Raw genomic sequence first — 13680 nt, 5'->3', positions numbered from 1 at the left:
TCTTTTACTCTCTCTCTCTCTCTCTCTTTCTCTCTCTCCCTCTCTCTCTCTCTCTCTCTCTCTCTCTCTCTCTCTCTCTCTCTCTCTCTCTCTCTCTCTCTATCTCTCTCTCTCTCACTTCTCTCTATTTTTCTCATCATTCTCCTCTTCTTGTCCTTCTTCTTCTTTCTCTCTCTCATCTACTCTTTCCCTTCTGTCCTACTCTCTGTTTTTATTCTCTCTGTCTCTTCTTCTTTCTCTTCTCTTGTTCCCTCCCTTGTTTCTTGCACTTCCTTCACTTTCTCCTTCTTTCTCTTTCATCTCTCTCTCTCTCTCTCTCTCTCTCTCTCGTATACACTTTCCCTTCTGTCCTCTCTGTTTTCATTCTCTCTTATGCTTTCTCTCTCCTAACTCTCTTCTTTTCCCTCTCTCTTTCTGTCTCTTTGTTTTCTGTCTTTTACTTCTCTCTTTGTTATCCTTTTTCTCTTTTTTAACTCTCTTTTCTCTCTCTCTCATCTACGCTTTCCCTTCTGTCCTCCTCTCTCTGTTTTCATTCTCTGTTGCTGTCACTGTCTCTTGTTCTTTCTCTCTGCTCTTGCTCTCTATTCTCTTTTTTCTTGCACTTCCCTCACTTTCCCTCACTTTCACGCCTCTCTGTCTTAACCTCTCTCTCTTCTTTTGTTCGCTCTCTCTCTATCTCCCTCTCTCACCCCTCTCTATTCTCTCCACTTTCTTCCTCTCACTCTTTCCTTTCTTGTTTTCTCTTTCTCTCTTTTTTCTGCCTTTCTTTTATCTGCATGTTTTCTCTTCACTTTATCTTTTTCTTCTCTCTCTTTCCCTGTTTCTTCTTTCCCTCACTGTTCTTTCTTTTTCTGTCTGTCTCTCTTGTCTATTCTTTCATCTCTCTTATTTCCTTTCTCTCTTTTTCTGTTCTCTCTCTTCCTCTCACCGTTTTATGACTCTTTCTCTTGCTCTCTCTCTTTCTCTCTCCTTTTTTCTCTCCGTTCCTTCTGTCTTGCATTTCTCATTCTTTCCATTTTGTCTGTCGTCTCGTTCCTGCCTTTTCTGCTTTTCTATCTCCTCTCTTTTCTACTCTTTTTCTTTGTGTTTTCCTCTACTTCTCTCATTCTTTCTCTTTCTGTCTCTCTCTGTTTTGTCTTCCTCTCTTTGTTCTGTTTCTCTAAACCCTCTTACTCCCTCTCTCTCTCTCTCTTTCTCTCTTACTTCCCTCTCTTCTTCTCACTCATTGTCTCTTCTCTTACTCTCATTTTTCTTTCATTCTGCCCTCTTTTCCCCCTCACTCCTTATATTTTCTCTCTTTCTTCTCTCTCCCTTGTTTGTTTTCTCTCAGTGTTTCTTATTGATTTGTACACATTCTATCCTCTCGTGGGGTTTTTTTGGGGGTCCGCTCTGGCCCCCTCATCATAAGCAATCACGCCGGGTCTGGGAGGATTTTAGTTCTGATGCGAGTCAAACTCACCTGAGCCCTCAGCTGCAGGCCCATTGATTATTAATGAGAGCGAGGCGAGAGGGGCCTGACACACATCAGGGCCGACAGCCCGGGCCGAGGAATTACCCACCAATCACGACCGCAAGCCACAAGCCCCTCCAAGCCCTGCTAGGCTCCTGTGTTTGCCCCCTATCTCCTCTGTTGCACTGCAGCAGCACTGCAGATCAGCAGCCATTGGCGGCGCACAGCACAGTGAGAAAAGCTTGCCCAGATATAGCGTCATATAGCCATCAACACAGACAGCTCTCCTCCGTCTGAGCGCTCCGTGCTCGCTCTGCTGTTTCAGAGCGCACGCCGGAGTAATTCTCATGCCGCGGAAGCGCAGTGTTAATAATAACTGACTCCTTCCGTTTAATTATGACAATAAGAAAAAATTAATTATTGATGGCAGGAGGAATGCCTCTGGGGCATTATACCCATGTTCAAAGGGGATTAGACTGTGGAAACGAAAACAAGAGGAAGGATTTTGTTCGCTCCCCAATATCATATTCATGCACATTTTTTGTTTACATGAATATTTGAATTCGCTTAAGAGACCGAGTGCTTTCCGAGACGCGACGCGGCGTCCCACATTATGCCTCTCGTGTACGGAAACTGCCAGAACAAAACCAATCACCGCCCTGTTTAGAAACAGATTAGCGACGTGTTATCTTGATTATAAGAAGTAACGCTGCCCTCTTTGCCGTTCGGCGGGACTATTAGTGCGTCTTGGCCGCGATCGCAGTGAAGTTTGCGTGACGTTTCGTGTGGAACCAGCAGTGAGTAGGCAGGGGATTAGATTAGGTTCATGATGAAGGCAAAGTGGATTCGGTTCCAGAGCCTGGCAGCGCTCCGAGAACCGGCGTGTGAAATTGTGATGTAGCACGGGGCAAATGCTTGGCGACAAAGGCGTTTTTACTAAGAATTTCTTTCTGTTCTGTGCACAAAGTTGGGCCTTTCTTCCAGGTTTAACCTTGGTCCCATATCTTGAAATGAAAGGTCCTTTCAACAATGCAGCAGCATTCAATGAAAGGCAAATAAAGCGCCAAAGCAAAAGGAGAGGATAAGTAACAGTAGAAGCCTTTATGGCATAATCTGGCTTTTTAGGGACAGAATATGACTGACTTAGTCTGGACTCAGTTTCATTTCTTGAGGAGAGCCTGAGTGATATGAGGATTTTGTGAGCAGTATCAGTTTTAAGGAGCTAAATATTATAGTAATAGGTAATATTGGCCTTTTAATGTTATTTAATATGGTTACTTTTAGGTATATAACAGATATGACTGTCACGTGTATTGAAAGGAGGTGTAATTAATAGCATGTCTGGTGCAGCTTCTTCTGTTTCTTCAGTTTCTTGGTGTTATATAATAGCGTTCCAAAGCCGAGGCTGCAGCCGAGGTAGGGTGGGACCTTGGTAGGAGTGACCTATGAAGACCGCTCCTTAGTAGCCTGTTGGGCACACAAATTAAGCAGTCCTAATGAGACTACGTGGTGACGTCACCAGAAAGGTCCCACCTTTCCCGCCAACAAGGTTATCTAGCACGATAAACCAACTATATACAAATATCTGATTAAAACACGGTATTTGGACCTCAACTAATCAAACATTTGACACTTTATAATGTAACGAAGATGAATTCAAGTACGTGAACAGCTTCCATTTTAAAACAAACACACCGTTTTCATGACACTGTTTGTTTTTTGTCCTTTGCATCGTTCAAGATAGCCGAAGGCCTGGAAGGATACATCAGTAGCATCCTCAGTCACTCCGAACGTCGGCTGCATGTCTAGGCCGCATAAGAAGAGTGCTTCACTTTGGAACGACCTTGTATGATGTAGCAACCAGGAAATGCAGCCTAGACTTTAGAACGCAGCTTTTCCTGCTGGTTTCAGCTGCTGTCGGAACAAAACCTTGTATTTCCATAATGGCAACTTTACAGGAAAAGGGAAAAAACATGCCTTACTTTCAGTTTAAGTCAAGGGAATCAGACTTTTGTCCAAGTCGTTTTGGGTCATTTGTTTTAGTCCATTCATCATGAAATTGACAAACAATGTAAAGAACAAACGGCGATGCATTTTCTTCCTGAGAGTGAAAATATAAGTAAAAAAACTCGTTCTGTTTCCATGCATGCTAGAAACATCAGAATTAGCTAAGGTCAGTGTTAGTCCAGATTTAGATGTTTCCGTTTTCGTAAATCCCATGATGTGCTACTTTCTTTCCTTTACGTTAATTCACCGCAACCAATTCACATTTTGATCATCTCAAATAATTGGGATCAACACAAATAATTGCCATACTTATACAGGGAGATTCACTCGAAAGAGGCCCTGAATATTCTGTATTAAGTCTTGCTGAGACGAAGCAGTCCGAACATAACAATGTGCAATGTGCTCCTCCGGAGCTTCGAACAAGCCGGGATGCCCCTACGTCGGAGTGACGAGGTAGGCGCCGGATAGCCGTCGCGACATTTAACATCCGTTTGCAGCTTCAGGAACATACAGCACTGCATCGAAATTTGAAATTCAAGATCACTTCCAGCATCGCATGTAATGCAATTGATTACACATACTGTACATCAAGGAATGCAGCACATTTTTTTGGTTCAGATTGCTTCATCCTAGCGAGAATCACAACACAATATTCGGGGCCTCTTTCGAGTGAATCCCCCTGTATAATACGTGTGACAGGCCTCATCAGCTTACTTCTCATTGTTCCGCCTGCTATTCTCCATCCCGCCACGGGAGATCGCTGTCTCCAGAACATTAGATGGTCTCTTGATCCTTTGACCTTTTCTGTTGGCCGTTTTGTGTACATACCCTGCATTTGCCCATGTTTACTGCCGAGTCTTGTTTGGTTTATCTGCATTCTGAGCGTTCATATTTCTGATTCGGTTTTCTGCTATTTTGATCTTGCACTTTGTTTGTTGTTGACTACTCTTTTGATTTGTTTGCTATCTGCGGCTTTTCTGGATTTCTGACCCTCTGCTTGTTATTATCTACTTTGAACCTGGAATTAAACTTCCCATTGTGTGAAGCGCTTTACGGCAGGACGATGGCTGTTCATTAATTGATCAAGTTGATCAAATTAACTTACCTGTTCTTCAGGTGTTTTTTGGCTGAAAGGTCCATGGGACGTCACTATTGGCTGGTATTATCAGCCAACTGGTCGGCTACGCCGGCTGGACCCTGTTGTTGAGCACACAGAGGGTTAAAAGTGGGCCATAGGTAGAAGGTGAGTCAGATGCCTTCGCTTTTCTGCCGGTGAATGGAAGCGCGCTTCAGATCCCTCCAGGGCTTTCTTGTCACCGTTGGTGTTGGAGGCTTTGTTTCGAGGCAAATTTGTCATCTCTGCTTTCCTCTTCCATCACTTTAGAAGTGTCTAATGGAAAAAAGGCTCTGCTGTGCACATTTGGCTGGGCACAGCAGCAAGTTTGATGTGAACATGTGGGTTTAATGCATGCCGTCAGTGGGCATCAGCCTCCCCTCGGCTGATTGTTTGTTTTGGCATGGGGGTCCTCGGGGAGACAGCATGTGCCACCAGGCGTTCGCATTCCCCGCGCACAGACACGACGACAGACAGGAGCCATCAATATCTTAAAAAGCCAAATGATTTCCTTTCTGCAGCAGTTATGTCTAGTTACAATGTTCAAAGCGCTTCGTTGCGCTGATATACAATCGCCGCTGAATAATTCAGCAGCGTTTTGGAAAGGATGCACAACAGACGCCCGCGCTGTTCATTTGCGCTGCTTTGCCGCGCCGAAGCCGGAGCGGGACGACTAAAGGCTTATTGAATTTTGAATTACAGCGTTTGCGGCTTTCGCGCCCATCCTTGTCTTACTGGCTGCGCTGTTGACTGACACCCTCACTGTGGGGCATTGAGTGATTTAGATGAAGCTGTGTTTACTTTCTCGCTTCTCTTTTCTGCTCTCGTGAGATCAAGTTGTCAGAGCTGTTCAGAGGGAGGCCTATTGCTCGTCGAAGATGTGGAAATTTGGCCTACATAGTTTCGTAGTTCAAGTGTGTCTTCTTCGGAAAGCCGCGGAAATCGTTTAGAGCGGATACGGCTATCAGGAAGCACGTTCTCTAATTTCTCATAGCGCTCTGGGTCGGATTCAATTAAACGAAGGCAGCAATGCATTTAAATGTCAAAAATCCATGTAATCGCTTGGCCACATTTTCCCCTTTTTTAGCGCTGATATGAAGGTTTACAATAATATCATAAACAGCTTATGCTGATATGATGAAATTGAATTTTCCTAACGAGATGAAGTAAATCCTTGCCATCGCTGCTTTGATTTTAAAGTGAGTTAAATGGAGTGGTGTAATCTGTGTGTGATCTTTTACTGTAGTACTTGTTTAATGGTCACTTTAGTCACTTTGTACTAAATGGGCAGGTTTTACAGACGGGGGTGGGCAACTGAAATAGACCCTAATCAACCAATCGATATGTGAATTCTGTGCTTTTCCTGCACTCAAAATAATACAAATTCTTCTGTTAAAGCCAAGAGCTGAAAACTTGACTGGCTTCTCTTAGAAGCTTGAATTTCTTTCCATTGTTTGCTGAAGTTGAAGCAACGAAACCACTTAATTCTGTAAATTGCCAGCAACTTTGATTTATTGTTGCAAAGGAAGCAAGTTAATCGCAACTTAAACTGCAGTCCTTAAACTCGTCTGCTTTTTGCATAGAGGAGGAAAGAGTAAGAACGTTTATTAAGATCAGTCTAGAAAAGGGAACACATTTTGGAGAATATTGAATATGAATATGAAATATGGAATTAGGTTCTAACTAAAAAGTAGTTTTAAGTCCTTCTATGTATTTTTTTTCCACTAAACTTTCACTGCAGCTGCATTCACCACTTTTGGCCAAAAAAAATATTTTAAAAATTTTCAACAAATATGAGAATCGCCAAAAATTCTAGAATGATCTAGACATTCAAATGACTCCACTTGGGTTCAAGGAAATTGAGCGGAAACCTTTATTACCGATTGAGACTGCATTACCATGGAGACTGGGTGGGCGAACCGTGCTGTACCTTTACTTTCCATTGGCTGAACCACTCTGGTGCACATGCATCAGAAACAGTGCACTATAAGTGGTTTTCCCTATAAAAACGAATGCCTACATTTTGAAATCTGAGCTGGAATGCTGATATGTCCCATTCTTTATTCCTGGAGCAGCGTTCCCATTCCCACCTCTGCTTATACTGTTTTTTTTTGTCTTTTTCTAAAAATCAAACGGAAATCTGAGGATATGAGCTTTTTATTCTCATTTCATTTCTGGCCTAGTTTTCTGGTCCTATTTTCTGTTATCTAATAATTATTAATCTAGTCATTTTTTTGTTGCATTGGTAAAACGTTTTCCATCCGCTGTGATTAAGAAAAATTAGCTGGCGTCGTAATTTTTTTCTCATCTCTCTTCCCTCTATGATTTGATAGAGGCTCCTAACCCCATAGGATGTAAGACGATGTGGAAAGAGGCTGTTGTTTGATATCACAGACAGAGCAAACATCAAATACACGAAATATAATTTAATCTCGCCAGATTCATTTCATCATCTTAACGCAGGACCCATTTGTTTTGCCTTCATAAAACACAAACAATGGTCCATCTGCTGCATGCTTGATCTGCCCCAGCTCAAACTGGCCTGTAGCTGATGGCAATGCTGGTCCTTTTTATGCTCCAATTTATATTTCTGTATAATGACGGCAGCATCAAAGTGGGCCGAGTAGCAGAGATGGTGTGTGAGAACCTCGTAATGGGTGTTCTTTTATTCCTCTCCTCCGGAAGACATGCTCCGTTCATGACAAGAAAATGAAAAGGCGCACACGCGCGCAAAAAATGTTGTACCGAAAATTACATTAGACACCTCAAATGTTGCTTTTGTTGTTCAGGAGAACCATGCAAATAAGAGACGATCACAATGATTTGCCCCGGAAAAAGCATCTTCCCCGGAGCCTTTCATCTACAGAGCACGCTGAACATGTAGAGAGGCTTCAGCTTTCAGAGTCTGTCAGGCTTCCAAAGCACACGTCTTCCCCTCTCTCTCTCTCAGGTGGGCGAAAGGCAGCAGCATGATCAGAGACGTGCTGGGAGACAGCTACGAGGTGGTGGTGGACCACTCCTTCTTCACCGAGCCCGTCTCCTGCGAGGTGACCAACGCTCTGGGCAGCACCAACATCAGCCGCAACGTGGACGTCTACTGTGAGTTTATTTGTAGTGTCTACTTTTAGGGATGAAAGGGAGATTCTTAAGATCTAAAAAGAGACGAGCAGTGTCTCAGTTTAGGGGCAGCGTCCTTTGTAAGACGAGGTACATGAAGGTCCTTTGAAGGCTGCGTAGACCCACGAAGGTCTGCTTTACGGTGGATTTCATGGTTGCGTCACAGTACCGCTGTTCCTGCTGCACGAAACGCAGCTCCTGTCAAGTTCTTTAAAGTTCTTTAAACATTTACATTTTTTTAGTTTTTCATTTATTAGAGCTAGAGATGCTTCACCACCGGCACCGGCAGGTTAGTGTAAGTTTACCTTCAGACCACGCTTTTTAAATATTTGTACCGTTAGCTATTCGACTTGGTTTAAACCCAATACATACATTTAAGTGTCTCCTCAGCTGCCGTTCGCTCCTCTGCTGATGGGATGGCCATGTTCTCAAATCCCCGCCCACACACAACGAAATGGGGGGATATATTGGCTGGCGAAGGATCCATCCATTGGATCCTTCATTGCCATAGAAAAGAAGGACACGTTTGGCCGCATAGGAAGGAGCCTTCGAAATGGGACAGTCTAATCGCACCGCTGTGCCGCAGTCGACCTTCAAAAGCAGCCTCCAATGGACGCAGCCCCTGAACTGGGACACAGCAATGATCTACCCATTTATGTTGGAATAGTCCAGTAGAGAATCATTTCCCACCCTGTTCCAAATATAATTGATCAGCCAACCTACAAGGAATTTTAAGCTACAAGGAATTTTAAACTTCTAGGGGTAGGAATCTTTAGGCATTGGACTCTCAGGGTGCCTAGATGTGATTAACTGTTATTGATGCATCTTGATGCATCTCCATTCTTTATTTCTATAGCGCGCAACAGAGATTCCTAACCCTGGTCCTGGAGTACCCCCTGCCTGGCACATTTACATGCTCCCGACACACCTGATCCAAATAAACAGTTAAGTAGTAATCCCTTCCTGAGCTGAAGTCGGCATTGTAGAACAAGGAAAACAGGTGTAGGACAGGCAGTTACTCCAGGACCAGGGTGGGGAATATCATCCATAGTGCTTTTTTAACATTAACTGACTTAATAAAAACCTTCATATTAGATCATTTAACACAACAATACAACTATATATATTAACAGCTGTTTGTTCTCTTTAAATGACCCACACAAAAACAAATAGGCCTGTTCACTGGGAAACGTCAGACTGCTACACGTGCTCATGTAAATGAGCAAGTTTCAAGACCACGTCCAAACCTATAGTATTACACTATACTGTGTATAAATACAGTACAAAATGTATTGAGGTGTCACCATGCCATGTTGTAAGTAGTTCAGTTTCTTAAAGAGAAGGAATGTTTGTGTTGGGTTGTTTTAGGTTAATTCATAAGGACTTTTATGTTGAAGAACCTGAATGAATGGTGGAGTGGTGAGTTTACGGAGGAGAGCAGAGGGCTGTGTTTTCAGCTGTTTCTTGGCTGTTTTCAGCATGTTAAAACAAAGCTTGACCGGAATTTCGAGTCGCTTGAGTTTCTCACGAGAACCCTGAACACGACAGTATTTTGCAGTTCACCTTTATTGACAGCCTGCATTCAGCACAAAGAATGTCCGAATCTCAAAATACACAAAGTACCCACCCAGCAAACGAATATCTGTATAAAATTTCTTGTGAGCTGCATTCGCCTTGTAGCTCCAGTACAAGACTAAAGGAGCAACAAGCATGGCTTGGCTGATCCATTACATTTTGGTTAAGTGGAAAATTGTATGAATTCCATTTATCCACCCATTCCTGGTCGGCTGGTCCAGTCTTAGACGTAGGCATGGGTGAGTCATCTTGCATTGTTTTCCATATTGTTACAGAATAATGAGCCTCTGATGTGGAAAGGGCTCAGAGATGAGGGAGCATGTGTTAGTATGCCTGACTCATGCCTTGTTGGGGGGGGGCTCTTCTTGCAGTTGGACCTCGCCTGGCGGCTGAACCGCAGTCGCTGCAGGTGGATTTGGGCTCTGATGCTGTCTTCAACTGTGCGTGGACGGGAAATCCCTCCCTGACCATTGTGTGGATGAAACGGGGACACGGAGTGGTACGAACAGCTTAATCCGACTGAGTCGACCGTTAATTAAACACGTCATGAGTACATTGTTTTTACCTGTTCTCAGCAATTAACAAGTTCAGAGAGAAGTTTCCATTAAGTTACTGGGAAGTCACTACATGTTTGCTTTTTCCATTAAGTTCCAGCACAGTTGCTTCCACTTGATTGTCATGGCACTTTAAATTTAGTAGCATATGTTAGTGGATTTGACAAGACCACTACGCATCTGTCCATCACCATTAGTCATGAACAGCCAGAGAATAAAATATGTGAGAAAAATATGAGAATCTTAAGGATGCGTACAAAACACTGGATTCACACGGTCTGTTGTTTGTCCAGGTGCTTAGCAACGAGAACACCCTGACCCTAAAAGCAGTAAAACAGGAGGATGCTGGGAAATATGTGTGTCGAGCCGTGGTTCCTCGAGTTGGAGTCGGGGAGAAGGAAGTGACCCTCACAGTGAACGGTAAAAGCACTTAAACTCTCCTGACCTATTCTTTAAAGATGGCAATGCCTTTATTGTGTATAAGTTCTGAGGGATATTTCTAAGGACGCACCGATATGGGAATTGTGGGCCGATGCCGATTTCATTCTAAAAATGGTTAAAAGCTACAGAGAAAATGAGGCTCCTAACAACCACCTGAAACACCTGGTAGCCACAAAAACTGTCCCCATCAGATAAACAGCACTTAAAGCTTTCATCTCTGAGAGAGAGGAGAACATCAAGCTGCTTCAGATCTGAGAACATCCACAGATGTTTCTGTCCATCCTTCCACGGTGAGAAGACGACTCAGTGCTGTGGGTCTGAAAGGACGTGTAGCTGTAGGAGAAGGAAATTCTTATGTTTTCTGCTTTTGTTCTGACAAAAATGAACTTGTTTTGACTGAAAATTATACAAAACATATAGAAACTAGGACTAAATCCAACCTCGATTAGCACTGCAGAGAAAAGAAAGACGTGTACACTCAGAGTACAATATATGTGGCAGATATTGGTGTGAAATATTAACCCAATCCAAACCTCTCTCCAATGCCAATACATATAAGCAATGAAATTTGATTCCTATATCTTTGTGCATTCCTAGATATTTCACAGAACATTTTCATCCTAAGCTGAATAACTTCTAGGAGTCCTCCAGCATTTTTGCACCTGCTGTGTATTTGCTGCTGACGGTTAATTAGCACCAACAATAATTTGGAAACTTTTTCTGTAATAAGCACAAACGCAGCAAAGCAACTTTATAATGGAAATCAATGGGCCCATGCTTCAGCTCATGCCCATTGGCTTCTGTTGCGTGTTTGAGTCAGCTTTCTTTCTGTTCTTTAAATTGTCTGTGGTACACAATCATATTCTGCAGATGTAACATATAGAGATTACATTCCAAAAATTCCTTATAGCTCAAAGTAAGAATGGCCTAATAGAGGCCCTTACTCCTTGTCCAACTGGGGAGATTTGACTCTGAACGCAAGTTATCGGTCTACTAGAGATGTTCGGTGCTTCTGTTTATTTCTACCCGTGTTAAAGCAGATACTAAGACTCTAGTGTAGGACCAGGCGCAGAAGTGCTCCACACAAAATTAGGCTTTACATGCCGCACAGCGACGAACGACAAGCTGACATCTGTCAGGCGCTGAGGAAAGATGATCTAGGTCGTTGGTAGCCAAATGCTGTGCACTAGTCATTTTGTTGGGCTTGCCAGGCAGCATAAACTGTGATGTGAGGTTTATTTAGTCAGTATCACTGACATATTACGTATGGCTTTGCTCAGCATTCTAAGGGTCAGATAGCGTTTCAGCCCAGTAGCAAACCTACAGCTTTAATCTGAGGAGAATGCCATGTTCTTCATTTGAAGCAATCAATAGGCAATGAACAAGGTTCACATACCGCTGAGATATAAGCCTTGAGGACCACGCAAGGTCATTGAACTGATTTAAATGCGTCAATTAACCTCTGTCTTTAGGAGCGATTCTCTTTTGGAGATGTAATCATAAAAATGGCAGGGCAGCGTGCACAGGCACATCAAATAGTAACAAGGCGCCTATCGAGAAGATGAAATTTTTGTTTTTCTACTGCCTCGCTAAAGGGCCAGTTTTATTGGCTATGCTTATTCAACCTAAGATCTCTCAATGGAAAATAGGCTTCTGGGGCATGTATTCTGTCTGTTTTGATGGAAAGGCCTGACCCCTTTGAGCCGCTGCAATAACATAGTCATTCTTCAGCGAGGCAATAAGTCTGTTTAATGCTTTATGAATTCTTTATCTGCTCTGCTTTTCCCTCTCAGCCGGCTGAGTAGATTCCTGCGATTCTGAAGGGATGCAGTTCCGAAAAAATGCCGGAGCCTCCGTCTCTTTACTGTATCTAATACAATTTCGAAAACCGTCCTCTCATCAAATATTTGTGTTGAATCTTATGCAACGCTAAGCTGGGCTGAGGGACGCATTAACGCTTAAATGGCCCAAATTAGAGGGATTACGTGGATGCAAAGAAAACATGATTACAGACTTAATAATGAGAAATTAGTCAAATAACCACATTAGTTTTCCTTATACTCGCTCAGGAAAAATAATAAAATAGATAATTGCCGTGTCTGCGCTAAATGATTCTAATAATGCAAAAGGGCTGGAGGAACCGCTTGAATGGGCAGCAGCACCTCAACTGATCAATGCTTGGTTTTGTTGTCAGTGGAGCGGTTATAAACCCAGTAGCATGGAAGAAAAAACATGCTCAAAACACGGGATCAACTCACCGAAGCAGAGCAAAAACAGCATGTAATTAGCATCACTTACAATGGGTCACAGCATCCGAAGTTGGGGAGGGCGTATCACACAGTAATATTGAGCACTGAGCAATATTGACAGATGACAAAAACATTCGTTAATTAACTGCAGTGTTTGTCATTTCGTGGGTGCTTCATATTCGTGTTTTAAGAGTTTAACAGTTAAAAAATACAGCAATGTGCAAAAGACCGCCCTTCATTTGTTTGAATTCCGGTCAGTGAGTATTCATTGTTATTCATTGTTATTCATTTTTCAGCTTCAGCAAATGAAGCAGAAAACACACTGAACAGAAAATTACACAGAAGCCTCAACAACGAAATATAATTTCATCTTTTCAGTGTTTACCATGTCCATTCTTTTCCTTTATTACACCTATTTCAGTTTTTCCAAGAAATCTGCTGAGGTATTTTTCCACACCTCCAAAGTTCAAGATAGTTGAAGATTGAACTGCTTCTCACAATCCAAGTAATCCCAACCTCTTTCAGTGAGGTTGAGGGTCTGGGGTCTGGGATGGCCAGACCATGAATAAGGAATTACTTAATTATTTGGTGGTCATTTTGACTGGCGGTTAAATAAAAAAGCTATTGTGGAAAATATAAATAAAAACTGAATGCAGTGATGGGCAAATTGTTTAAACCCTATATTTAATTGAATAAAATAGGAAAATTTTATCGTTAAACATATGCACAATTTGAATTAGGACAGTTAAGACAGGGGCAACAAAAGACCGGAAAAGTTGTGCAATGCTAAGAAAACCATCTATTGGTTGATTGGAAACAGGTCATGATTGTATATAAAAAGAGCATCCCAGGGAGGCTGAGGCTTTCAGAAGTAAATCTGAGGAGGGGTTCATCACTTTGTGAAAGACTGCATGGACAAATGCAACAACTCAAGAATAACATTTTTCAACTTAAAATAGCAAAGAGCTTAGAGATTTCATCGTCTATGGTACATAATGTCTTTAAAAGATATAGAGAATCCAAAGAAATCTCTGCATGCAATGAACAAGGCCAAAAACTAACACTGGCTAGCTGTTATTTTCAGTCCTTCAGGCAGCACTGCATTAAAAACAGACAGGAATCTGTAGTGTAACTCATGGCATAGGCTCAGGAAAACTTCTGAAAAACACTGTC

At 42.5% G+C, this 13680-nt stretch overlaps 1 protein-coding gene across 3 annotated transcripts in view; it reads left to right on the top strand.

Annotated features, from left to right (window-relative positions):
• Positions 1-13680, top strand: part of kirrel3a (kirre like nephrin family adhesion molecule 3a) — a 311368-nt gene that overhangs the window by 275192 nt on the left and 22496 nt on the right. For all 3 annotated transcript variants that reach the window (XM_037546986.1, XM_037546985.1, XM_037546984.1), the window contains 3 exons: positions 7522-7670; positions 9635-9762; positions 10111-10237. In XM_037546986.1, coding sequence (XP_037402883.1) covers positions 7522-7670; positions 9635-9762; positions 10111-10237 — 404 coding nt within the window. The remainder of the gene's footprint in view (positions 1-7521; positions 7671-9634; positions 9763-10110; positions 10238-13680) is intronic.

Source organism: Pygocentrus nattereri, chromosome 18 (assembly GCF_015220715.1).
Source record: "Pygocentrus nattereri isolate fPygNat1 chromosome 18, fPygNat1.pri, whole genome shotgun sequence".
Classification (NCBI taxonomy): Eukaryota; Metazoa; Chordata; class Actinopteri; order Characiformes; family Serrasalmidae; genus Pygocentrus; species Pygocentrus nattereri.
Note: the sequence above shows the minus strand (reverse complement) of the source record. Positions and strands in the feature narration are given on the sequence as shown.